The following is a 24,443-nucleotide window of genomic DNA, read 5'->3' as shown; positions in this document are numbered from 1 at the left end:
AAAGAATTGTTTCTTTGCCAATTGTGAAACTGAATCATGTCTAATTCAGTGTAGACATGAGGTCAGAGTCCATCAGCTGGGATGATAATGCAGGCTTTTCTCAGTTGAGGAGAAATTATAACTTTCTGAGAAAAAACTGTATCTGCTGCAGGGAGAAATCAGGCAGGAATCAGGACACGGTTTTTAGAGATTTCAGAATCACTCTCATTTACACTCCAAAATATTTTTGTCTACACAGGCAGCAACTTACTTCCCTTGCATTTACTTTATTTTTCACACATCACTGTCTGATTTTTGAATTTATAGAAACATATGTCAGAGATAGAAACATTATATTCTTAGGGATGGGAAGTATTCTTGATTGAAAATTGGATGTCACTAGACTGTTTTTTGTCCATCATTTTGACTGACAGCCTCAAAAATTTAGCATCATATTTTATTTTAACCTGTCAATTTTTAAATAATATTGGTCTTGGCTATTCAGTTGCACATAATTCTCACGTGGTTTACTTAATATTTAGCAAGTTGAACAGAGAATCCAGATCCCATCACACAGATGAACATATCTAATTTTTTCTCTGCAGTGATTAAAAACCACTGACAGAACAATGACAGGGTCTCTCCCAGAAATCTGCTGAACCCTATTGTTGGTTGGTAGTCCAGCAGCGGTCCACATGTAACATTTTGGTGTTAAATGTTTAAAAGTTACAAAAATTCAGACATAAAAAAATCCAACCGGATCCAGACTGAGTCCATAGACATTGTGTCTGAGCCTGATCCGGTCTTACTAATTCGTTTTAATTAGAGGTCCCAGGCCGAATTAATCCTGGCATATTATTTTAAGATTTTACTGCTTTCGTATAGATCACAATTTGAGTACGCAATGCATTGTCCCACATTTCCCGCTCCATTTTGTCGCTTGTTGTTACAGCAGGGTGTGTCAAGTGCAAATCTTCTATAATATGTGGTTAAAAAGATCCAAGCTCACTTATTACTTTCTGTAACAAGATAGATGGTCTGCTCCTCCATTTAAGCAATAACAGGATTAGCTCAACTTAACGTTCTCTTTAGTTTTCTCTCTTCTGTATCTACTGTTGGCTTGTTAAATGCGCCATTTCAGCCAAAGTTTTAAATCCGCTTTTGAACCAGGCGCGCTCTACAGCGTCCTACCCATAACTCAACCTGCTATCAGCTCCCTGTCAGCAAGATGCATTTAGTTCAGTGTCCAAGTCAGAGTTGATATTTTATATTGATTGATTTAGTTAGCTATGTAATGTATAGACAGATTACCATTCATGTATGTATGCAAGTAATCCTCTCCCACCATTTCCACTGTTTCAGGAAGCAGTGATATTGTAAGTATTCTTACATAATAAACTTATAATAATATCCTCACCTTCCTAAAATATATATTTTTTGACAAGAAAAGGACTTTAGCCATAATTTTAGGAAGATGATGGTATATTTCCTTACCTTGATATTATTACCTTGTTATCTGAAATAACTGTATCAGCAGTTTTTTTTTGTTTTGTTTCCACTTTTTCTCCAAATCTGCCCTGCGGTCATTGGCACTGTGTGTGTTTTTGTCTTCCCTTTGCTGATGTCTGCTATTAAAACTCGCTTCTTTTCTGCTTGTCAGTACAGGTGATGACCTTGATGGTGCCATGTGAATGACCTTAGACCATGAAGCCCACACACAAGCTGCTGTTTGTCCTGTGTGCCTTGCTGGTGCTGGGCTTTATTTACTACTCTTCTTGGAAGCTACATCTATACGTATGGGGACAGAAGCCTCGTAAGTCGCTCCTTCAGTCTAACATCGAACGTTAATACTCACAAATTCACCCATCTTTCTTTGTAATCTTTTTGTAAAACCTTGCATCGTCTGTCTGTTTGAGTGTGAATGTGCGATCACTTGTTCTGTTTCATAAAAGCTCGGGGTGTCTGTTAATGTCTCAAACACAGTGTAGGTTTTCTTTCAGCTGATCAGAGCTGTGGATGTTGCTGGGAGAGGATTGTAATCAGAAGGCCTGTGTTAAAGCTACGTACATGTTACTCACTTTCTGCACTGGCAGATACTGACATCCACTCCTTCTGAAAGAAGGTGGAGATGACATTCACAGATTTTTACTCTGGCATAGTCACCGTTATTAATGTAACTGTCATTAAACTGTAAGGAAAGGCTTTCTCTTCTTGCTGAAACACCACAGATTGTTGCAAGTTTTGTGACACATTAACACTGAAATAAAGAGAAACTGAATTTAGCTAAAATCACACTACAGACATTTTACCCCCTCCTGCCATCTAACTTCTCTCCTCTTCTGTTTTTTTTTTCCCATAGGATCAGCTAATAACCTATTGTGGTAATAACCAGGTGGTATTACCACAGCCACTTGGTATGAAATGTGGTTTAGCCTTTGAGTTGCAGCTAAAGAGGAAAATCCAGCAGATAATGGTGTCAGCCTGGAGTACGTCTTGCCTTTAGAAGTAACTAACGCCGGTACCCGGTCTGTTTACCAATATCGGTATTGAGACAACTCTATTGGAGAGTATTGTCAGGAAAAAAGGACAAGTCAACTATTTGTATTTTGTTTCACATTTAGAGCAGTGAAAATTATGCTAACCATTGCATAAAAAACAGTTTTACGCAGGTGTTACAAGGATAACAGGAAGTCTGTTTAAATTACACCACATTTCATAATTTTATGCTAGAGTTTAAACAACTGATGTTCATCATGATAACCTGCTAACTGTTAGTAAAGCAGTTTAAAAATGTTCTTGATTTTTCATTACTAAACTCCTGTTTTATGAAGCTGGTTCACACATCAGGTTCCCTCAGTGTAACACTGTCCTGTTAGTGAATGATTTGCAGTTAACAGTAGACAGGTTTGTTCTATTGTTATGTTACAAAATAAATTAGTAATTGAACGTAACAGATCTTCAGATTGGTTTGCCAATGTTTTACAGCTCAGCACAACAGCAGCTTTAGGATTGTGAAGCTTTCACAAATTCTAATTAAACGATGCTCTAAACTTCAGTATGGTGAAATATTTACTATCGACAAAAGAGTAGTTTCTAAATATTTAATCAGATGAGGTTTGGTCAGTTTGGCTGATTTCCCAGTGCATTTAGAATCTTTAGATGCATCATGTCCAGACTAAATATATACTGCCACTTTTGGCTTTATTGTAGAGGAAAAGCAGGTTGAAATATGAAGCTCAACTTCAGAAAATAACATTCTCCCTAAAAAACATTAGCCAGACAACATATGGAACAATGAGATGGTTGCTGCATTTTTTTGATGCTGTTAAAGTTTGAATTTGACAAATGGGAAACATCAGTGAGGTTTTATTTTTATGCTGCATGGCTAAACATAAGTTGATAGACCAGACTTGCTGTAGGTAACAGCAGACAGCAGTACTGTTTTCTGACCTTCTCACTGAATTGTTACGAATTCTTTAGAAATTGTTGAGGTTTCTTTCCTCTTTGGTCCCAAAAACTCCCCAAGCTAACAACTGTAGATGTTTTGGTCAAATTTACCTGTAGGTTCTCTGTGCTCTAATTATTCCCAGACATGCAGCATCATGTTCTATTCCAGTGGAAACCTCTGTAGTCAGGCATCTTCCAGAAGACTTTGGTGCCTTGTAATTTGATTAGTTTTGAAAGGTTTTTATTTACCTTTTTACAAACCTTGGTGGTGTTCCTTCTTCGGCCCACCAGAGGGAGCTAGAAGATTGGTCTGTAACTTTATTGGCTTGACCTGCTGCTGACGTCATTATGTGGAGAAACATTATAGTCCGAAACAAAGCAGATCATATTTTGATACATCCTTTCATGTAGAAGGCCATCTTGTGTGCATTTCTGGTTGAATTTTGTCTCACATCAGGTAATTTTTAACAATTGAGTTATTCTTAAAAAAAAAACTAAAGTCAGCCACCATTAATTTTTTAACGTTGTTTTGGTGGGACAGCTTTTTCTTCTATTCATTTTAAATAACATATGACTTCTTTTCTATTTTTTATTTGTTTTTCCGCCCATCTATTATCTTCCAACCATAGTGGGGTTGCCAAGGATGCTGGTGCAACGGGTTAGAGACAGATCGCCTGTCCGTCAAAGTCATGTAAACAATCATGCACGCACACACCAGCTTCAAAGGAGAATTTAGAGAGATCAATCAACCTGACAGTCATGTTTTTGGACTGTGGGAGGAAGCCGGAGTACCCAGAGAAACCCACACATGCACAGAGAGAACATGCAAAAAAAAACAAAAAAAAGCTCAAAGCTTCTTACTGCCAGGCAACTGTGCTACCAACTGCATCATTGTGCAGCCCTTATTTATTTTTATTTCTGTTTTTCATGTAACTTTTTCTATAGACTACATCCCATCCATTAGATAGCTGCTGAAGGCTAAACAGAAAAGTTCAACTGCATGCAAAATAAGTTCAGAACTCCCAGAATAATGGACTAAACAACAACGAAAAAGCTGGAACTTATCTGTTGAGGTTGCAGCAGGTTATTAGCTTGTAAAGGGCACCATAAAATGGCCATCTGTACCCACTTTTTTTTGTAATAGTTCCAAGGAGACCACCTTTGTTGCAGATTAAACACTGGATCAACACAAGACTTTAATTTGAACCTCATACCAGCTGTTTGTCAAAATAAACTTTATGTGGAATTCAGTCATAGAATTTTAATATTTGTCAAAAAATATTTGGCTATTTATCTCCTTTGATTATTTGTTTGTAAACATAGCAGATATGTGCGTGAGTTGGACGCAGGAAGAGCTGGGCTGGCCTTTAAATGCTCATTTGTTACAATGGTTACCCATATTTATCTCACTGTTTTAACATTATCTAGCTTGTTGTCAGTGTTGTACAACTGTTTATCACAGCATGATAAAATAAGTTATGCTACTAAATTGACAGTGAATGAGATTTGTTTTGGTAACCCTTAAGCATTAAATGTGGGTGAGCCGATAAACGATGAGAGAAAATGGCCCAAATGCTGAATATTACTTACTAGGGATATTAAAGCAAGTTAACGGTAAGCTCATCAGCTCTCAATGAGATTTGTCAAGTCCCGCCTATATAAGACAAGCATGGTGAACAATAAAGGCACCAGAATATGATTGTTATTGGACGTTTATTCAAGCAATGAGAATATGAAGGCCTGTCACAATAACAAATTTTGCTGGATGATAAATTGTCTTAGAAGTTCTTGCAATAAATGATGTATTGCTTTGAGACCATTTCCAAGGAATCTAATGGTAATATCATAAGGCAAGAACACATTCTCAAAGATCAATAAACTTTAAATTCTAATGAACATTTAGCACTGGAACTGGAAGACATTTTAAATATCCAAAATAAACAGAAACAAACAAATAAAATTAATTGGTAAGTTTCTATAAACAAACTTGTCCTTCAAAAAAGGGGACTAGGTGAAACCAATACACCAAACTGGAGACTTTTATCATTCAGTCTTTGGTAGAAAGAGTGAGAGAAACGATAAATCGTGCAAATGGAAATTACTGAGCTCATTTTAATTCTTCATGCGATTAACTGATTTACTGCTTATTGCAACAGACCTAATGAACCTAATGAATTAGGCCTGAACACTAGTAGAACACTTCATACTACTGAAGTGCATACTTCTACATACTACTGCATGTATGCAGTAGTATGAAGTGTTTGCTCATAAAATATGATATTCTGAAGGCATTTCTGTTAAAAGAAAATGCAATTAACTTTAGTCTCCAGTCTTTAAGTTACATTTAAGAACAAACAGAGAAAAAGGTGGGAGGGTAGAGAATTTTTTTAACCTTTTTTTCGTTGAGAAGGTGAGTGTAAACCATACACTGATACTTAAAATGCTGGAAAATCAGCATTTTGCTCAGGGAAGCCCACAAGTTACCCAAATCTTTTGATATTTGTGTCCAGTGATATATTTTAATTAAGTCCGCTTTCTCCGTGTTCTGATGAATTTCCTGCTCTACTCTGCAATCTGTACTCTACCTTTTCACTTTTCACTCATAGTTTGCAAGGACATTAGTCTAAAGTTCTACACTTAAACAATGGACATAGTTTTCATCAGTAACCTATTTCTTAAAAATGTATCAATTATTTACATTTATGTATTGCATTATTTTCTGGTTAAATAGGAGAGTGCATTTTTTACAAGGAGCGAAAGCTTTTCACAAAGAGTTCTCTTACCACTCATCAGGGAGCCATTGTAATTTACTTCTCTACTTCAAAATATTTAGTTTTCATAAAATGTCAGAGCACAGACTGTTCATGTCTGTTCAAATTCACTTCTGAAGGGATTTATATGTATATTTAAAATGATGGGTCAGTGATTCTTGAGAATAGGGACAAAACAGGTCCTATGGATAAAGCATGAAATTTGAATAAAATATACACAAAATATATTTTTTTCAAATATCTAACTAAACTAACCTGGGTCATGTGAGCACAACAATGTATATTTTTCTTTTTTTTGCTGAATATTTTTTTATTTTAAACATTGTAGTCGGTGGATGATGCCTGTAAAAGCCCTTGTCCAGGAGCAGAACTCAATACATTCTTATAGTTTAAAACAATTAAAGAAATACTAAAATTATATATTATGACAATTAAGTATAAGTAGTCATATAAATAATTATAAAAGTATCGATAAATTGAATTAAAAATAATTTTTAAATATTTTCCAACTCCGTTGAAATTTGTCCTTAGTTTTTGTCAACACCGTCAGAAATGAAAAGAATGTAAAAAAATCAGGCATTATTGGGGGGCACCAGAACTTCTGAGGACCCCATGACGTTGTCTTTTCTCTTCCTTTGCTAGGAGGGCTAGTTAGCTCCGGTTAGCTTAAGTTATTCTTTAGTTTTTTCTTCTGTTTTATTCCTCAGTTGTTTGTCACAACCATGATGTGTCAACTCCATAACTGACAGTTTACAAAACTTTGATGAAATTTTGCGAAATAAAAGCTTAATTTTGGTATAATGTAAAGATTTCATGGACCTGACGAGCTACAATATGGCCTCCTTCAGAATAACATCATATAAATTGAGGTAGTTTGGCATTTTGTCAACTCCGTCAGATGTCAACTCCGTCAGAGTTTTTCTGACTCTTTCAGTGAAATTGTTGTCAAATCTCACTTAATTGTGCAATTAATTCATTTTAATGTATTTTACATGAATTGCATTACTTCACATGTACCAAGTTTTTCATTTTACTCACTAGTTTGTCACCACCTTCAGTTCTGTGTCAACTCCGTCATGCACTGTCAACTCCATCAGATGGACTTTTTCTTGTTTTTTGTTTTAAATAATATTTATTTTATTTCTTGAGAAGCATTTGTCTGTAAATTGAGTAAAAATATCACTAATGGGGTATTTTAAAAATCATTTTAGATTTATTTTTGTCAGATGGTGATGACAAAGTTTTGGGTCAGGTCGATTAAAAATGTAATTTTTAAAAAAAAAATTCGCAACTGGGAGCCTGTACCTTAGCATCTTCATATTTTCTAAACATTATTTGTCATATTTGCATACATAAGGTTGAGAAATAATAAAAAAAAATATGGGAAAATTGAAACCCATTTTGTCCCTATTCTCAAGAATCACTGTGGGTAATATATCTCAATAGAAGATTTGTTTAGAGGTCAGAGATGGAAAATATCTTAAGGGAACTCTGGGACAGAGAGGAATTTAGAGAATATTACATTTCATCTTTGTTCTGTTGAATGAGCACATGCTTTTCTTATCAGTCATTTGATTAAAGGGGCAGTATTATGCATTTTCCAGGCACATAGTTTTGTTTTACAGCACAATCAAATGTTGAATAAATGCTATATATGAAATATGACTGAAGATAAATTTGACTTCAAAATTTAGCATTTTGAAAATGAGCCTTCAAGAAGTCATCACAACATGGCTTCCCTACTAACCCTTTAACAGATTTTAACCAGCATTACACTGAGAAGTAGCAGCAGGTGTTTGCTAATTGCTGCTGGCTAGTCTGAAGGTGCTGTGAGGAGGAGTAGTGCTTTCTGTGACAGAAGCTCAGAGACTTGGAAACTGCATCTCCGAGGAGGAGCTGTCTCGTAGCTGGTGCTAGATCCACCCAGGCGTTTTACACAGTCAGATATGCATGAAAGAATCGAGGCAATACTCCAGGTTTGTTTTTGATGAGGAAATAACATTATAACATGATATAAACCTCAGGGTTTTATGTACTACTACTCCTTTAATAGTAAATGTGCATTTGTGCATTTTGTTGGTAGAGCTGTGTTAAAACATTACCAAACTGTTTATTGTCCTAATGTATTGTTGTGATGCGGATAAAAAACTGAGGTCAGAGAGCTGGTGGACCGCTTTTTGTGAGGATGTGATCATCTCATCTGCAGTGTGAACAAAGTAAAGTGGGACTGAACTTTTCCTGTTTGTCTTGAAATCCACAAACACTGTCTCAGTCGTGGGAGAAGATGTGGAAGTGGTGGAGTATTAATATCTCCATAAACACTTGGACAGCACAACAGACTTTCACAACAGCAAAGTTGTCAGAGCGGACTTTACATCTTGAAGAGCCTTAGTTCTACAGTGTTTTCAGTAAGATGCTGCAGATCTTCTCCAAGTCTGTTGTGGAGAGTGTAGTGTCTTCTGCCATTATCAGCAGCATCAGAACCAGGAACTTAAGAAAACTAAACAATCTGATAAAGAAGGCTGGTTCTGTTCTATGGACTGTTCTGGTGATGAATGATGATCCCTTCACAACATATCAACACCACCAGTGTCTTCAGTCAGATGCATCTCTGTAAGACGGGATCCTACAGGAGAGCCCTCCTGTCTGCAGCCCCCAGCTTCTACAACAACTCATTGAAGAAACTTTGATTGAAGAAACTTTAAATGATGATGTAGTTTGAATTACATCATCATTTAATTTCCCTTTTGGAAGTGATGAAATACTTGAGATTTTTTTGTAGAATTTTGTGTGCCTTGAAGGCTTGATGCAGAATCGGCATCTCGTGGCGATGGAGGCGTCTGGCTCACTGGATTTTTATTTATTTTTTTTTTTTTTGTTTGACTGATGGCTACAGCTTCACAGTTATGTCTTTTTTGTGACAGATGCTAAAAAGCATAAAATAAGTACCTTCTCTAGATTAGCACAGTGATGGTCTTACATACATACATACATACATACTACTCAAGACCTGGGGCCACATGTGCCCCTATCTTTTTATGTAGCCCTCTAGACTCCAGAGGCATACAGAAATAGAACCTCCACTTTTTGTGAAATTTCCACAAAACCAACAATTTTGAGGCAATTTTTCATGCTAATGCATAATTGTGAGTTCAATTAAAAATTTTCACCGGAATGGGTCAAAAATATTGAGTTGAAGTGACTAACTCCCACCTGCAGGTGGCAGTATTTCATACTCACCCTTACTTTATGTCAATATGTAGCCATTCATAATGTTGATTTGACCCAAAATTAAAATGAGCTTGACATCCCAGCCTTAAACAATCTGTTTATTGATATGGATTTTTACAGCTGTTTTACCACAACAATTTATTTAAAAATTTCCTTTTATTGTTGTTAAAAAACACATTTAAGGATTTTTCTGAGGAAATGTAAACAAGTAAAAAAAAACAGAAAAGCTAGTCTTTCCACAGCAGTGTCCTTTAGAGGCAGCTTTTCTTGTGTGATTTATTGTATTTAAACTTGAGACACTGTACAGTGGGGAAAATAAAAATGCCCGTTCCCATTAATCAGAAAAACCTTTTGAAAAAGTTTATTTCAAGTCTAGACCAGTTGTTGAGGCAATCTGTCGTAGGTCACTTTAATATTGCTTTAACATTAGTACGTATGCTTTTCCAGCCCTCTGTTCTGAATCTCATTAGCATTGAGCTCAGCAGCTGCACAAGGAGCCAGCCATAAATATTCTTGACCCCAGATAGGTTTTCAACATCAGGGATCGCCTTTTCTTGTCTCTAAGGTGTAGTGATCCACCTATACGGTTTCAGCCGGACCCGTTGAAGTTTACTAATTGGGGGGAATTGGATCTTTCTGGGCTCTCATGGTGAGGAGGTCACGTGGTGATCGTAATTTGTTATAAAAGAATACATGTCTATATTTTACAAAAATCTATGCAGATTATTTTTTTCCCCCTCAGATTTTATGTTGCCAGACTAATCATTGACATGTGGATGAAATGACATTCCAGCTGTTCTTTGGTTATTTTGACTGAAGTGGGATGTTTATATTTGTCTTTTTTTGTGGGGATGCTAGCTCATTAGCAGTTTAGCTTTTCCTCTTTCATGTGACGCTAATGAAGTTATATGAACTGAAACTAAATTGAAGTTTGGACTCCTTGCCAAATTCTTAAAAACATAAATGGTCCTTTCACACATGATGAGTGTGTTGCCAACATAAAAATGAGCCTTGCAGGATCTTGGTGAGGCCTTCTGGAGTGCATTAAGAATGCAGTGGGCTGTCCATGAAGCATGATGCTCCACCACAGTCCAATGGATTTCAGCATGCTCAAAGCTTCCAAAGTACAATCATTGTGGTTTATTATCGTTGTGTTAGATTATTGGAGTAGATGGGTGGAGTGTTGGATAGTATTGGTGGTTTGTTGGCCCTGTATGCATTGTCTCATTCCTATCCTCACCACCTTGATTGGACCATGAATGCTCTGCTATGTATTTATTACATAGCTGTAATAAATACAGCTATGTATTTATTACATAGCTGTATTTATTACAGCTATGTAATAAATACTACAGTATGCATACGCCCCTTTACACATGGAGAACGGCGTGCGATTGCTGCTGAGTTTGGATTCAGATGAGAAGCTAACACATCTTGATATGACGCTGAGGCTAGGCTGTGCTAGTGCTGAAGCTGCACCTATTACCTCCAGGTTTACCACCAACGGGGCGAATATCGGCACAGGGGCTTAATGTTGGATTTCTCTGATGTGTTCCTAGACAATGGTTTCCGAGTTTAATCTAGCATGAATTGGCACAAAATAGCAAATTCGTATTCATTATTCATTCAAAAATGGGCTAGTGCATCCTTCAGAGCCTTGTTAACAGCACTGGTTCTATCACCAGTGTGTTGGTCAACAGTTGGTCAACCCGGGCCCCATCCACATAGTACATTTTTGTTGATGATTAAGAAATGATGTACATATGCAGGACAGGATGCAGCACAATTGAAAATGCTGTAATAGGTATGTCAGGCCAATGGGTGGCGCTGCAACTTTACTACATGACTACGCAACACACACCGGAACAACATTTGACAGCGCCAGGTTTATTTGAGAGTGAGGCGCATGCACATGGAGGTACGCCATCATTGGTTTCTTAAAAAGACCTGGCCTGTATTAACCACAGGGAAAGATTATTTTTGAAAGCTGAACCTGCAAAATAAAAGCTAAACAGTAACTTGTCTTTTTTTCTTTTTCTTTTCTTTTTTTTCATAAACCATTTTGTGCTGTAGGATTTGCCTATTTTGTGTAAAGTCATGAGTGTAACTAACACAAGGTATGCTTGGGACATGTCCCCTGCTTTTCCTTTAGCTGTTTATCTGTGGCATGCCGATTATGTTAGCTAAATGACTGGTTCACCTATGCCAGTATATTATATTACGTTTAAGAATACGGAGGTTGTTGTTGTTTCCTGTTTTATACCCCTTGCTAGTTAGTTAATGCCAGGAATAAACCCACTCTAACTTCTTTAATTTCCTTACAGAACTTCTGTTCAGTATTGTTTTCCACATATTTAAAAGAAATCTTTGTCACAGTAATAACAAAGAGTCAGGGAGGATTCAGACCAAACGCCATGATCAGGACAAGTGCCACAGCAGGTAAGGAGGGATTAGAACTTGATTAGAAAAAGGGAAGGTTATGTGTAGCAGTTTCAGCGGTTTTATAAGACCATGTTATGGCAAAAGTAAACCTCAAGAAAATGTGCAACTTTGACAGCAGCTTTTTGAAAAATTTTAGGTCGCAACAACCACAAAAAATTGCAACATCCTGGAGGGTCTCTTTGCTTTACTACCTACCAGTTAAAAGATGAGAACAACTTAATTTAATGTGGTACATACTTTACCAGGACAGTCCCCTTAATAATAACCTGCTGTTTTTGGTCTGCCTCTATGGTTAAAACAGTTTTGTTGTTTTCTGGAAAGAAAAGTTAGATGCTCTTCCCAGAGATCACCTGTTTGCAGTTTAAAGAAAGTTTGTCCCAGCTTTAACATTTGGAAGAAAATGTCTTAAGCTCATGCAAGCAAAACCCAGTCTTTCTCCTTCCTCTGTGCCTAGTTTGCTTTTACCACACACTTTCAGACGACTTGACTGCACACATTGACTTTATGTGTTATAAACCCAGCCACATTTGAAAACAACAACAAAGGTTTTCAAGCTTCCCACGTGAAAAATGGGTTGTAGTGACATTGCTATGACTGTCAGTGTCGTCTATGGTGTTAGCAATGTTGTAGTGTAACATGATTTTCTAGTGCAGATGTGTCTAACTCCATTCTGAGGGCTTCACATTGACCTGTTTGGTGAGCAACATAGTATTCCTTTTGCACTGACGGGTTTGTTCTATTGTTCTAACTCCCAGGGTCTCAGGCTCATTCTAACTTGTGGCGTAGGGGAGCTATTGGTTTCTAATTCTTTCTGAAGAGGTCTTAAGACTGCACCAAAACCTAGAAAACTCCTATTATTTCTGTTTGTTACTGTCTTCTTTCCTTGTCTGCATTTGTTGTTACGAAGCTACTGTCTGTGTTTTTGCTAAAGTTGTTTATTTGAAGTCCTTTGTATTACTGTGGTGTTGGTCAATGGTTGTTGAGATGACGGTTGCTGTCCAGTACCAATGGTCTTACTCTAGTGTTAACCCCTTCTGTTTACAGAGAAAGATGCAGAGGAGAAGTCTGTAGCGCTGACTAAAGGTGCTGAAGTGAAAAGAATTGCAGGTAGAGGAACTGGGAGCATTTATTCTACGTGACTGTTTTCAATCAAGTGACTTGACTAATAAGATCCCCTAATATTTGTTTTTATGTTGTCTGAACTTTAAATGCAACAGTGTGTTGTCTAAAATGTCTCATTCTCTCATTTGTTCATTTATGGTGCATTTGTTCATTTACTGTTGTCATAGCAATCGCATAGGCACTAATAGGGTTTCTTGCAGTTAATTTTCCACCTCAGTGGAGCTTTTAAGACTTTGCATAAGTTTGACACTGTGAAATCTAATTCACTCTTCTGGGACTGAAGCCACTAACCTTTTATCCTTCTCCACCTTTTGGTTCTGTAATATGGAATAATTGCAGTTTGCCTCAGTTTTACAAGTCCAATTTTGCCTCTTCTTACTGAACTCAAATGCTGCTCAATGACCCTTTTCTGTTTCAGAGCTGGAAAATGACATCAACGTTGGACGAATAGTAAGCTCAGGTACATGTGCTGCCATGCAAGCCAAAGCCTCCACCTCCTCGCTCTCTGTACTCTGCTAGAAAGGAAATGACAAACTCCTACAAAACTCTGGAATAGTTATGCACTCCCATTTGTGGTCAGAGACTAGTTTGCTTTTTATTAGAAATTAGGAAGCTTTGTCAGTGAAAGCTTTGTATTGAAATAGTTTCACAGTTGGTGATGAATCAGACTATCTGTTATCTACCCTGCCCTCTGTTTCCGTTTGATAACAAATGCCAGCAGGAGTTTTTCTCCAAAACATTTTTTCTTATCTGTGATTTAATATCTTCCATGTTGCCTCGTCTTTCACCACGGCTGTGTGATGCTTCTCAGTGTAAATTTCCAACACAAATGCCCTCACCTTGCTTATTGTCAGCGACCACGCTCCCTCGGCAGTGCTTCGATTTTTCCTCAAATACTTGTCAAGCATTCCCATTGTCCTTTTCTTCATCTCTGTTTGCCAGCTTCTCTTTGAAGGCAAGACACACACACACACACACACCCTCAGGAGTAATTCTGCGCTACTTTTTACTTCGACTAATGTCACATCTGTTACACGCGAAGGACATCACATTATTTCACTGATAGAAATAATGTGAAATGTCATCATTTTCAATGGAAGGCTGCAGTGAACACTGAAATCTCCCAAATCGAATTAAACTTTTCATTTCACCTCAAATATGTTTTTCTTCTGGTTTCTGTGCTCTTCTGTCTACCTCAGTTCTTCAAAACACCTACTGGATACCCATAGGTGATCTCAAACTGTTTTTCTAATGTTTATTTATTTATTGTTTTATCTCAACAGATGGTTTTTGGCTGGCCTCTGCCTAACCTTGCTTGTTTGTGTTGACTCCTTAATACAGATGCTTTTACTTTTCCATATGCTGCATTGTTCTCCCTGTGGAAGCCACACATGTCGTTTAAACTACAGTTACTGAACTGATAGTTGAAATAATGTAGAATGGATGTCCACAAAACGTCCCCAGTAAGGATGAGCCATTTCAAACACATGTGCTTCACAGACTCATAGGCCTTTTTGTTTGTCTTCACTTTGCAGGGTACGATAAGCAGGGCTTTCTGCTGCAGCTGGAAACGAAACTGTGAGTATATTTCGTTCTCATAAATGGTTATTAATGCAACAGGTTCATGGATTCTCCATGCGCTGCATGGGAGATGAGTGATTCAACATCTGGCTTTAAAAAAAATGGAATCACAACTCTTGGAGAGACCAAAAGAAATCATGTACTGTTTTCCAGCCTTCTGGGTTTGTAAAACATCCATCTATTCAGCTTTTTCATGTAACATTCTTATCTGATGGACTTTAATAACAAGGGGAGGAGGGACAGAAAGCAAAACAACATAGAAGGAAAAAAACATCTTTCATTTCTTTGTGACCTGAAAATGACAATAGATATGAAAAGAATAATAAAATGTGAGAATCTTAAAGATGAAGAATAAAGTCCAACATGCTGATTTACTCTACTGCAGTCCCAGCCCATTTGGATCCAAATAAACAGTCTCTGCTGCAGTGATCAGTACAATGCAATGATACAAGGAGTAAAAAGGGAACAAACAATGAATAAATATGTTCTATTCATCTACTTCTATAACCACTTAATGTGGGCTCTCTGTTAATAAATGAGCTGTTATTACTTAATCCTTGCAAATTAAATACCTTATTTTCCGCACTATAAGGCACACCTAAAAACCTTCAATTTCCTCAAACACACCGACAGTGCACCTTATAATCCGGTGAGCCTTATGTGGATCAATATTGAGCCACAACATGTCTAGCAACTACGGTAAGCAGCCACCGACTTCATTTTCGCCCTTAGAAGAAGAAGTGCGCGGTGCATGCTGGGATAGTTGTCAGAACGCTGGTTTGTAATCTATTAATAAAGTTTGACTGACCTATCCACCCACCGACCGTCTAGAATCAGGTCGTCTGCAGGTCATTTAGCACCACGTTCTCCACGAACATGCTGTACGCTAACGGAGAAGGATGACCATCGTCCGGCCACGCCCCGGCCCAGTCGGAAGGCTCTACTCGCCGACCGGAGTCGGACTATTTTGTTGACGTTCCCTGTAGTGCAGCTCCATCTAGTGGATGCATAGCATAACTCCAGCCTCTACTGTAGCGTCTATTCTATGCGCCTTATAATGCGGTGCGCCTTATATATGAAAAAAGTTTTAAAATAGGCCATTCATTGAAGGTGCGCCATATAATCCGGTGCACCTTATAGTGCGGAAAATACGGTAATAACAAACTCTGGCAAACAAACTCTGAATTTGTCAGAGTTCTTGGCAGGATTGTGGTGCCGTACAGGGTTTCTGTTGCGTTACCTTGACAGAGGCTGCCAGGTGTATCTTTCTGTTATGGAATCTGTGTTCCTGTGCGTTCCAGGTCTCATAGTTTGAAAATGATCCTGGCATACCCACAACAGGCCAAATGCTACAGCAAAGTAGCAGCTAGCTTGTTAGCTTTCTACCGCTGTAAGGATGTATTTACTTTTCCAACAAGGTAACAGGAATGTAATTTCATAAAGCTTCAGAGAACCTCACTTTAAAAACCTTTAGACTGTGCACGCTCACCGCCCCCAGAAATATTCAAATAATTGGGAGTGTATATTTTTCTATTGCAAACCAATGCAGCTGATTCAACACCAAAGGTAGTGATTTCATATTTGTTGGCAGGCTTTGTACATTCATTTCTTGAAATGATTTAATTAATTTATTTTTTTTATCTTAATGAGGAAATGTGATCCATTGTCATAACTATGGCAAATGCAAACTCACGGTAAATGGGTTGAGTAATTATTTTAGTATTTTGTGTGAAGTGACATATTGCTCGTCAGTGAGGATGTGTTTTAATAGATCATTATTCTGCTGTCACTTTGTCAGCACATCAGTGGATGCATATGCAGTGCTCTGAATTTGTTTGACTTAATCACTCCAAACTGCAATGGTCAGATCTCCATTACGCTGCCTTTAGCTTACTGACCTTCAAGGCATCTGTCCTCACACACACATCATATAAGCAGTCTGTCAACACACAGTTTAAGGTGGATTTTATGAGTTCAGTTTGTATAAAACAGTAACTTTATGTCTGTACTCTCATTAATTATATAATGATGCACAACAATATATTATTATTCATGGAAAAGCTGTTAATTAGTTTGTAACATAGATCATTTATTTAAGGTTAGTAGCATGAGTGAGGCTTAGAAGATTTCATCCCCACCGATTTATGCATTTCCCAATAAAATTCCAACTGTAAATAACCTTAAGCTGAATAGAAATCTTGTCAAGGAAAAAATAAGAGCTGTGAATGATGTGCAAATGAGGCCTGGGTGAACCTTTTCTGCTGACATTTCTGACTTTGGACCTCACAAAGAGCTCAGACCTTGTCTCTCTCTCTCTTCCCCCCCCCCCCCCTCCCTGTTTATTTGAACTAAAATCACAGCGCACATCAGATTATTAATGATGGTAGTAGTAATCGGGAGGTTCCAGACTTGGCACCACTGGTTTGATTATTTAAACAAGGGTCTCACTGTTTTGTCTCGCCACACACAGATGAGACGAAAAGTTGTCACTGACTTATTCAAGTTCCTAAGCAATCGACAGCTCTGACTCTCCTTGACAGTGTTTGACAAGCTCAGTTTTGAGGGTTTAAATATGTTTCTATTACTGCTAATGAGTTATCATGGTGTGTCTGAATGTTTCCCTGTGTTCTGTTAATGTATAGGCCACCAGAGTTGGCATACAAGTATGGCAACCTCAGTGAAGGGGTGTGTAAACCAGGATATGCAGCAGCCAAGATGACATCCATCTACCCTAAGTGAGTAGTCTGCTTTATCGCTGTTCTTTTTATATATGAAACGGATTGCACAAAGGACAGATCCTAAGATTTCTTTATGGATTTGTATCTAGATGTTAATAGGAGATGAGCTCCTTCTTGGGCATACCGAGATACATGATGTCACTCCCAAAGCCAGTCGGGCCTAAAGGCTTTTTCGTCCGACATAGAAAAGCCTCCACATTCCTGTCCAATCTGATCCTACTATCAATTGTGTTTTTATCGTCTACTTCCCCACAACAAAAACTCAACTGTGTTCTTGTATTCCCCTGGTACACAATAGAACATTTGTCACCCAAACACAAGGTCTCCCATCTTTCCTCTGTCACATCGTAGAGTCTTTAAAGACTTCTCTATGGGCGACACAAACTTCCTGTCCTGATTCATCACAAGCTTTCCCCCAACCAACCCACATGCTCCACACAGTCCTCCAGAGCCTGATGTCATTTGTTCTTTGATTTTTCTTTTTTCTTTATCCCCTCTGGGCGTCTATTTTCTGTACAGCATCTCAGCTTGATCTATAGGACATTGTTCTATTAGCATTCTATGAGCCAAGCATGGGCAATTTTCCACACTGATGAATAAGAGCCAGTGGCATCACAAAGGAGTACTGACCTAATTAGGGGACAAATTCACCATCCCTATTTTGTGTGTTTTATTTATTTATTTTTTACAGAACATTTAAACATTGTCCCCTGAAGGTAGAAACTTTTTAAGATAAGACTCGTTGAAGTGTATATCCTGTCATTAAAACCCTCCAGTGTGGCAATAAAAATGTGCTTCTGTATGCAGAAAAAAATGACTTGCTCAGAAATCCAAGCTGTTCTTTTCAGGTGAAAGTAAAGTGTGGCTTTATTTGGAAATGAATGTCTGGGAGTTTGGAGGCAGAGTGGAGAGGCACAGAATCTACCTCGCTAAAAGACCGGTGTGAGGCTTTCAGTCTGTGATGATCCTGGAATTCTTGCAGCTTTTTATGTTTTCCTTTGCTGACTCAGCTTTATGGAGACACAAATTTCATGTCTAAACCCCACTTTTGGCACTTGGTCACCGTGCCAAAAGGTATTAATATCGACATTATCAACTCTAATGTCACTGTGCTTGATTCTGTTATATTCAATTAAGGCCAGTTTGCTAACTGGCCTTAATTGAATATAACAGAATCTACACTTTTAGAATCGGTAAATAACTCAAAGCATCCCCAAGCAGACCTGTTACTGCTTTTGCTGTGGCTAGCCACATATGCCATAGATTTTCTAAGTTTTTCAATGATGACAAATTCATGGAAATCAAAAAAATAAATAGATATGGCTATTTGAATATTGGTACTCTGGATTCTAAAATTCAGAGAAAACAGTTTTCAAAATTTTCCCAAAACCTACTTTGGAACCTGGGACTCTTCAGAAAGGCTGTTCATTTACATTATTTTGCATTAACTAATGATTTTTAGGAATCCATCATCTTTTCCTGGATTGATGAAGTTGTGAGAAGTTCAATTCCATTGCTGAGGTCTTCCCTCCTTTTTGTAGCACACAACTGTATGCTTCACAGTAGCAAACTGCCAAAGAACCCTGCTTTTACAGAGGTTTATAGATTCACTTTTGCAGGTGATCAAGTTTATTTTATTTAATGATCCAAACAACATTAATTTCTTCCACACCTAGTTAGTTTTTGTTAAATAAAACAGACTGTGTTTTCCATCTCTGTTTCTTGGTAAAGTCAAGATGATTCTTGTAGATTAAAGTATGTTGAAAAGGAAAAGATACTTGTTTTTCACCATGATTTAGTTTTAAATATTGCCATCAAAACCACACAAAGTTCTTTGCTTTCATTTTAGCTAGAAAAGGAAGTGTTTTTGGACAACGTTGACAAAGCTTCCCAGAGCAAGCCTCCACCCCCCACCAGACCCCCAAACCTGACTGTACGTGAGCGGCTACGCGTTAATGACTTCATCTAATCAGCTGCACATGTCTGATCAAAGTTCTGTACAGCTTGGAGCCCACTGATTATTACTACCTTCACTACGGTCACATAGGTCAATCAGCAGAATTAATGTTCTGGCTAGTGGAGGCTTGGAAGATGAAGAGTTAGGTGTGGGCTATATGTGTGCAATTATTTTTTTAATGGACTAAACCAATTAAATGTTTTCTCATTAGTTTTTGCTCCAGTTTGAGAGGAAAATCATTCTGAACGTTGATTTGTTCTCAATCGTGCTGTCCAAACGGGTGTGACCGACAGTGCAGCACTTGGAGAAAGCTGCTTAACCTCTGGCACTGAGGTCTTGTGGTTCCCCTTCTAATCATCTCCTGCTTCCTCCTTGTTTGTCTTCTCTGAAGCCCCTTGCCCTGCAGAGTCCAATTTATTTTAAAACGCCTCCCTCTCCCCTCAGCTTCACCCAAAACTGTTTGTGTTGGAGCCCTAAATCAAGTGTTGGCTGTGAACTTCAAGTGGCACGGTTATGAAAATATTGCATGTGAGAGATGGACCCTGCAGAGGAAATGAGCACAATGCATCCCTGCCTTCTGACTGAGTTGGGAACCCTCACATTTTATTTGACATCAAGCAGTCCCGTGTCTGTCTGCATTGTCAGGATGTCAGTGACTAACTATTGGTCAGGGCTCGGTGACTCATAATAAGTCTTTGTTATTTATTGCCCCATCTGGCCTCACAAGTCTCAAGTTTAACGGATATCCTTTTGCTTTGGCAGGACAGACGTATGTGTGTGTGCATATGTGTGTGTGTTCTTGTCAGGTGATGTGACGACATATAAAAGCCAATCTGGGTGCTTTGTCCTTTTCTGGCTCTGGTCTCCTCGATTTAAAGTTTGGGATTAATTTCAGAAGTCGCCTGCGATGCTGGGAAGAAGTTAAACTTAACCAGAAGGTCTCCCTATAATGTCGGCCTTTATTTAGTCATTGCGTTTCAGAGATTCATGTTTATCACACTGGTCTGTCACAGTGTTATTACACAGGGATTCCGGTTGAGACATAGGAGTGTGTGCTTTGCCGTCTCTACTTTTGATTTCCCAGTTCCAAAAGTCCGCTAGTTAGTGTTGTCTGGAAGCTAAAGGTTGCCGAGAACGTGTGTATTTACGACTCCAAGTGCCAGACATTAGGCCATCAGTGGGATTCGAGAAATGCATCGCAGGTGGTCTGGTTCTGAGAAGAGAACCACACTTCAGTCCTATTAATCAATCTCTGCATACCTTTGGTTATACGCAAACCAATGGATCATCCTTTTAGAGCTCTGTGAAGCACCACAGCATCGTCAAATTATATGCACCAATCAGTGTTGTGTTCAAGACCACCTAACCCGAGACCAAGACAAGACCAAGACCAGAGTGTATCGAGACCGAGACAAGACCAAGACTTTTAGGGTCCGAGACCAAGTCAAGACCAAGACCGAGGGAAGTTGAGACTGAGTCAAAACCAAGACCAGCGGCCCGTGCTACATGACACAATAAAATGTAAAATATGATCGAAATTGCTTCTCAAAATAATCTGAAAGATCCATATTCCCATAAAAACGCCTAGATATTAAATACTTAATACATTTTACCAATATTAAATATTCCATTTCTGTGCTAAAATGTGTGATGGTCTCGTGCCATCCCTAAAAACATAACGCCCTGGGCATTTGCCCATATTGCTCATATAAGAAACCACCACTGTTGCACCATTAAACATACAACCCCTGGCAAAAAGTATGGAATCACCAGTCTTGGATGAGCAGTCATTCAGACATTTCATGCTGTAAAACAAACTCGGATCAAAAACATGACACAATATTAAGGTCATTCCAAAGTGCAACTTGTTGGCTTTCAGGAACACTCAAAGAAATGAAGAGAAAACATTGTGGAAGTCAGTGAATGATACTTTTATTGACCAAACACAGGGAAATAAATATGGAATCACTCAATTCTGAGGAAAAAAGTATGGAATCATGAAAAACACATAAACAAAAGACCATTCAAAATACATCACTAGTATTTAGTTGCACCATCTTTGGCTTTTATAACAGCTTTTAGTCTCTGAGGCATGGACTTGATGAGGGACAAACAGTATTTGGTGCCTACTCTCTTTGATAGCAGTTGCCAGATCAGCTTTGCAGGTTGGAGCCTTCTTGTGGAACATTTTTTTCAATCTCCACCACAGGTTTTCTATTGGGTTGAGATCTGGACTATTTGCAGGCCATGACATCGACTGAATGTGTCTTTCTTCAAGGAATGCCTTCACTGTTTTTGCCCTATGGCACGATGCATTGTCATCTTGGAAAATCATTTCATCATCTCCAAATATCTGTTCAATTGAAGGGATGAGAAAACTGTCCAAAATGTCAATGTAAACTTGTGCATTGATAGAAGAATTAACCACAGTCATCTCCCCAGTGCCTTTGCCTGACATGCAGCCCCATATCATCAAGGACTGTGGAAATTTGGTTGTTTTCTTCAGGCAGGCCTCTTCATAAATCTCACTGGAACGGCACCAAACAAAAGTTCCAGCATCATCACCTTGTCCAATGCAGATTCTTGACTCATCACTGAAGACAACTTTCATCCAGTCATCCACAGTCCATGATTGCCTCTCCTTAGCCCATCGGAATCTTGTTCTTTTATGGTTAGGTGTCAATGCTGGTTTTCATTTAGCTTTCCTGTATTGAAATCCCACCTCCTTTAGGCGATTTCTTACGGTTCGGTCACATACATTGACTCCAGCTTCCTCCCATTTATGCTTCATCTGTTTAGTTGTATTTTTTTGGTTTTCAAGACAAATGACCTTTAGTTGTTTGTCTTGACGCTTTGATGTCTTTCTTGGTCTACCAGTACACTTGGCTTTAACAACCATTCCATGCTGTTTGTGTTTGGACCATATCTTGGATACAGCTGACTGTGAACAGCCCACATCTTTAGCAACCATGCGTGAAGGGTTACCTTCTTCAAGAAGTTTCACAATCCTCTTTTGTTTCAAGGGACATTTCTCTTGTTGGAGTCATGGTTCTCGCCACTCCACTTCGTCCAGCAGCCCTCCAAGGTGTCATGACTGCAGGTGTTTTGAACTGCACACTAACGGGCACATCTAATCTGGGGCAGGTGTCCATTTAGGGAAAGGAAATAGACTGGGTGTGTCCTTTTTTCTACCTCCAATTTGAGTGATTCCATACTTTTTTCCTCAGAATTGAGTGATTCCATATTTATTTCCCTGTGTTTGGTCAATAAAAGTATCATTCACTGACTTCCACAATGTTTTCTCTTCATTTCTTTGAGTGTTCCTGAAAGCCAACAAGTTGCACTTTGGAATGACCTTAATATTGTGTCATGTTTTTGATCCGAGTTTGTTTTACAGCATGAAATGTCTGAATGACTGCTCATCCAAGACTGGTGATTCCATACTTTTTGCCAGGGGTTGTAGCAATTGAGGCAATGCCCTGATGGTAAATAACGCTCAACTATGAACACTGACCAAAGAGCAACAAGCAAGAAATAACCAAACAGAAGGCGCTCATCGTGACTGTTCTCACTCTCTATCCCAGTACATGAAGCCAGATAGTCTGACATCATGGCAGACTACCATTATAGCTGCCACTTTGAACAAAAACAATCAAAGAGCAATGTGCATGCTCTGCGTGCTCTTTCGTTCTTGTGTTTTAGTTATTTGTTGATTTAAATATCAACATACATAATTAAATAAAATAATGATGCAGTGTACACAGAGCATTACAAGAACAAGTTCTGTCAGGTCAGATCGTCATACGCTTAACACGAACTCATGGTGTTCTGTCAGATCAGCATACGTTGTCAGATAGTCATACGCTTAGCTCAGACATGCATACGCTGTCATTACCATATGATTTTATTTAATCAGCAACATAGAATCATGACGTAGATTGTCATACACCTTCTTATTAACAGTTGTATGGCATCCAGCTGCAGCCAGACCTGCTTTAAATACACTTTGAAACCATGACAACACATGTATATCTATCTAGTTATTATATTATGTCATATTATAAACAATTTAATGACTTATTTTTGTCATAACTTGTTGCGTATACTGACAACTCCACTGACGGTCGGACTTCTTAATGCGCATGCGCTGGCATGGTACTCACTGCATGTTTGCTATTCTGACAGCGTATGGTAATCTGATAGAACAACGGCTCTCAGTGACACTCCAGTCCTATCTAATAAGTAAAGAGCCGTGGAGAAGAATCGACTGTTTCTGAATGTCACCTCACTATATTGCAGACTTTTGGACATAGCGTTGTCCCATATATGCGACAAGTCAGTCTACGCCTCCGCACAATAATTCAGGCAATGAGTGACTTTTTTTCATCATAAATGCTCATGTGAATCTATACAGCTAGCTTTGCTAACATCACGTTAACGGAGCTTACCTTCTTTGAGCTACTTTTCTAAGTGACGAAAAAAGTTAGACGTTGTCCCCACCGTCTGTGAAAGCGAAGCGATGTTGAGTTAGCTGTGGCCATCGGATTTCTTACTATTTATGCAGCGCTGTTATATTATTGACGATTAGACAAACATTTTCTGCCGCTGAGAGAAAACCACTGCGCATGTCCTGGAGCGCCGCGCGCGAGTGAAAGGTGGGGAGGGGTGGGGGAGGAGGGAAAAACACGTAATTGCTTGGATTTTAATCGGTGCGTTTTGCATCCACTGAAAACAAAGATGTTAACAAATAACAGTATGCTGTACGTTTAGTGATATTTTCACAGTTGCGGTCTCGACTGGTCTTGAAATAAAATGCCGAGTCCTCAGAGCCCGAGACCAAGACAAGACCGAGACCAAATGCAGTCGAGTCCGAGATGAGACCAAGACCATCAATAAATGGTCTCGAGACCGGTCTCGAGACCAAGACCAAATTCGAGTACCACAACACTGGCACCAATTATAAAATGTGAAGCCATTTTTCCCCAGACAGGTCAGAACCTTCTGAAATAAATAATGGAATCAGAACTTTCTGAGTCAGAAAGTTCTGATTTCAGAAGGTCCATTACAGGCCTTTCTGCAGTCCTGTATTTTTGTTATGAATGACTAGTATTTTATATAAGAAGCAGAGGAGATAAGTTAATCTTTCTGCTGAAAGTGTCACCATGTGAATAAATA

General features: G+C 38.5%; 1 protein-coding gene across 5 annotated transcripts in view; it reads left to right on the top strand.

Annotated features, from left to right (window-relative positions):
* The window catches only part of st3gal3b (ST3 beta-galactoside alpha-2,3-sialyltransferase 3b), a 68,588-nt gene that overhangs the window by 6,595 nt on the left and 37,550 nt on the right, over positions 1 to 24,443 (top strand). For 2 of the 5 annotated variants that reach the window (XM_015012253.2, XM_088014961.1), the window contains exons 2-6: positions 1,645 to 1,792; positions 12,915 to 12,977; positions 13,411 to 13,452; positions 14,528 to 14,570; positions 17,216 to 17,308. In XM_015012253.2, coding sequence (XP_014867739.1) covers positions 1,684 to 1,792; positions 12,915 to 12,977; positions 13,411 to 13,452; positions 14,528 to 14,570; positions 17,216 to 17,308 — 350 coding nt within the window. In that variant the 5' untranslated portion in view covers positions 1,645 to 1,683. Of the gene's footprint in view, positions 1 to 1,639; positions 1,793 to 12,914; positions 12,978 to 13,410; positions 13,453 to 14,527; positions 14,571 to 17,215; positions 17,309 to 24,443 lie in introns of all 5 variants that reach the window. The other 3 variants (XM_088014962.1, XM_015012259.2, XM_015012260.2) reach the window with 3 other exon arrangements.

This window comes from Poecilia mexicana, unplaced genomic scaffold (assembly GCF_051168715.1).
Source record: "Poecilia mexicana isolate PSO_F unplaced genomic scaffold, ASM5116871v1 scaffold_17, whole genome shotgun sequence".
In the NCBI taxonomy this organism is placed as follows: Eukaryota; Metazoa; Chordata; class Actinopteri; order Cyprinodontiformes; family Poeciliidae; genus Poecilia; species Poecilia mexicana.
This window is presented reverse-complemented; position numbering and strand designations above follow the sequence as displayed.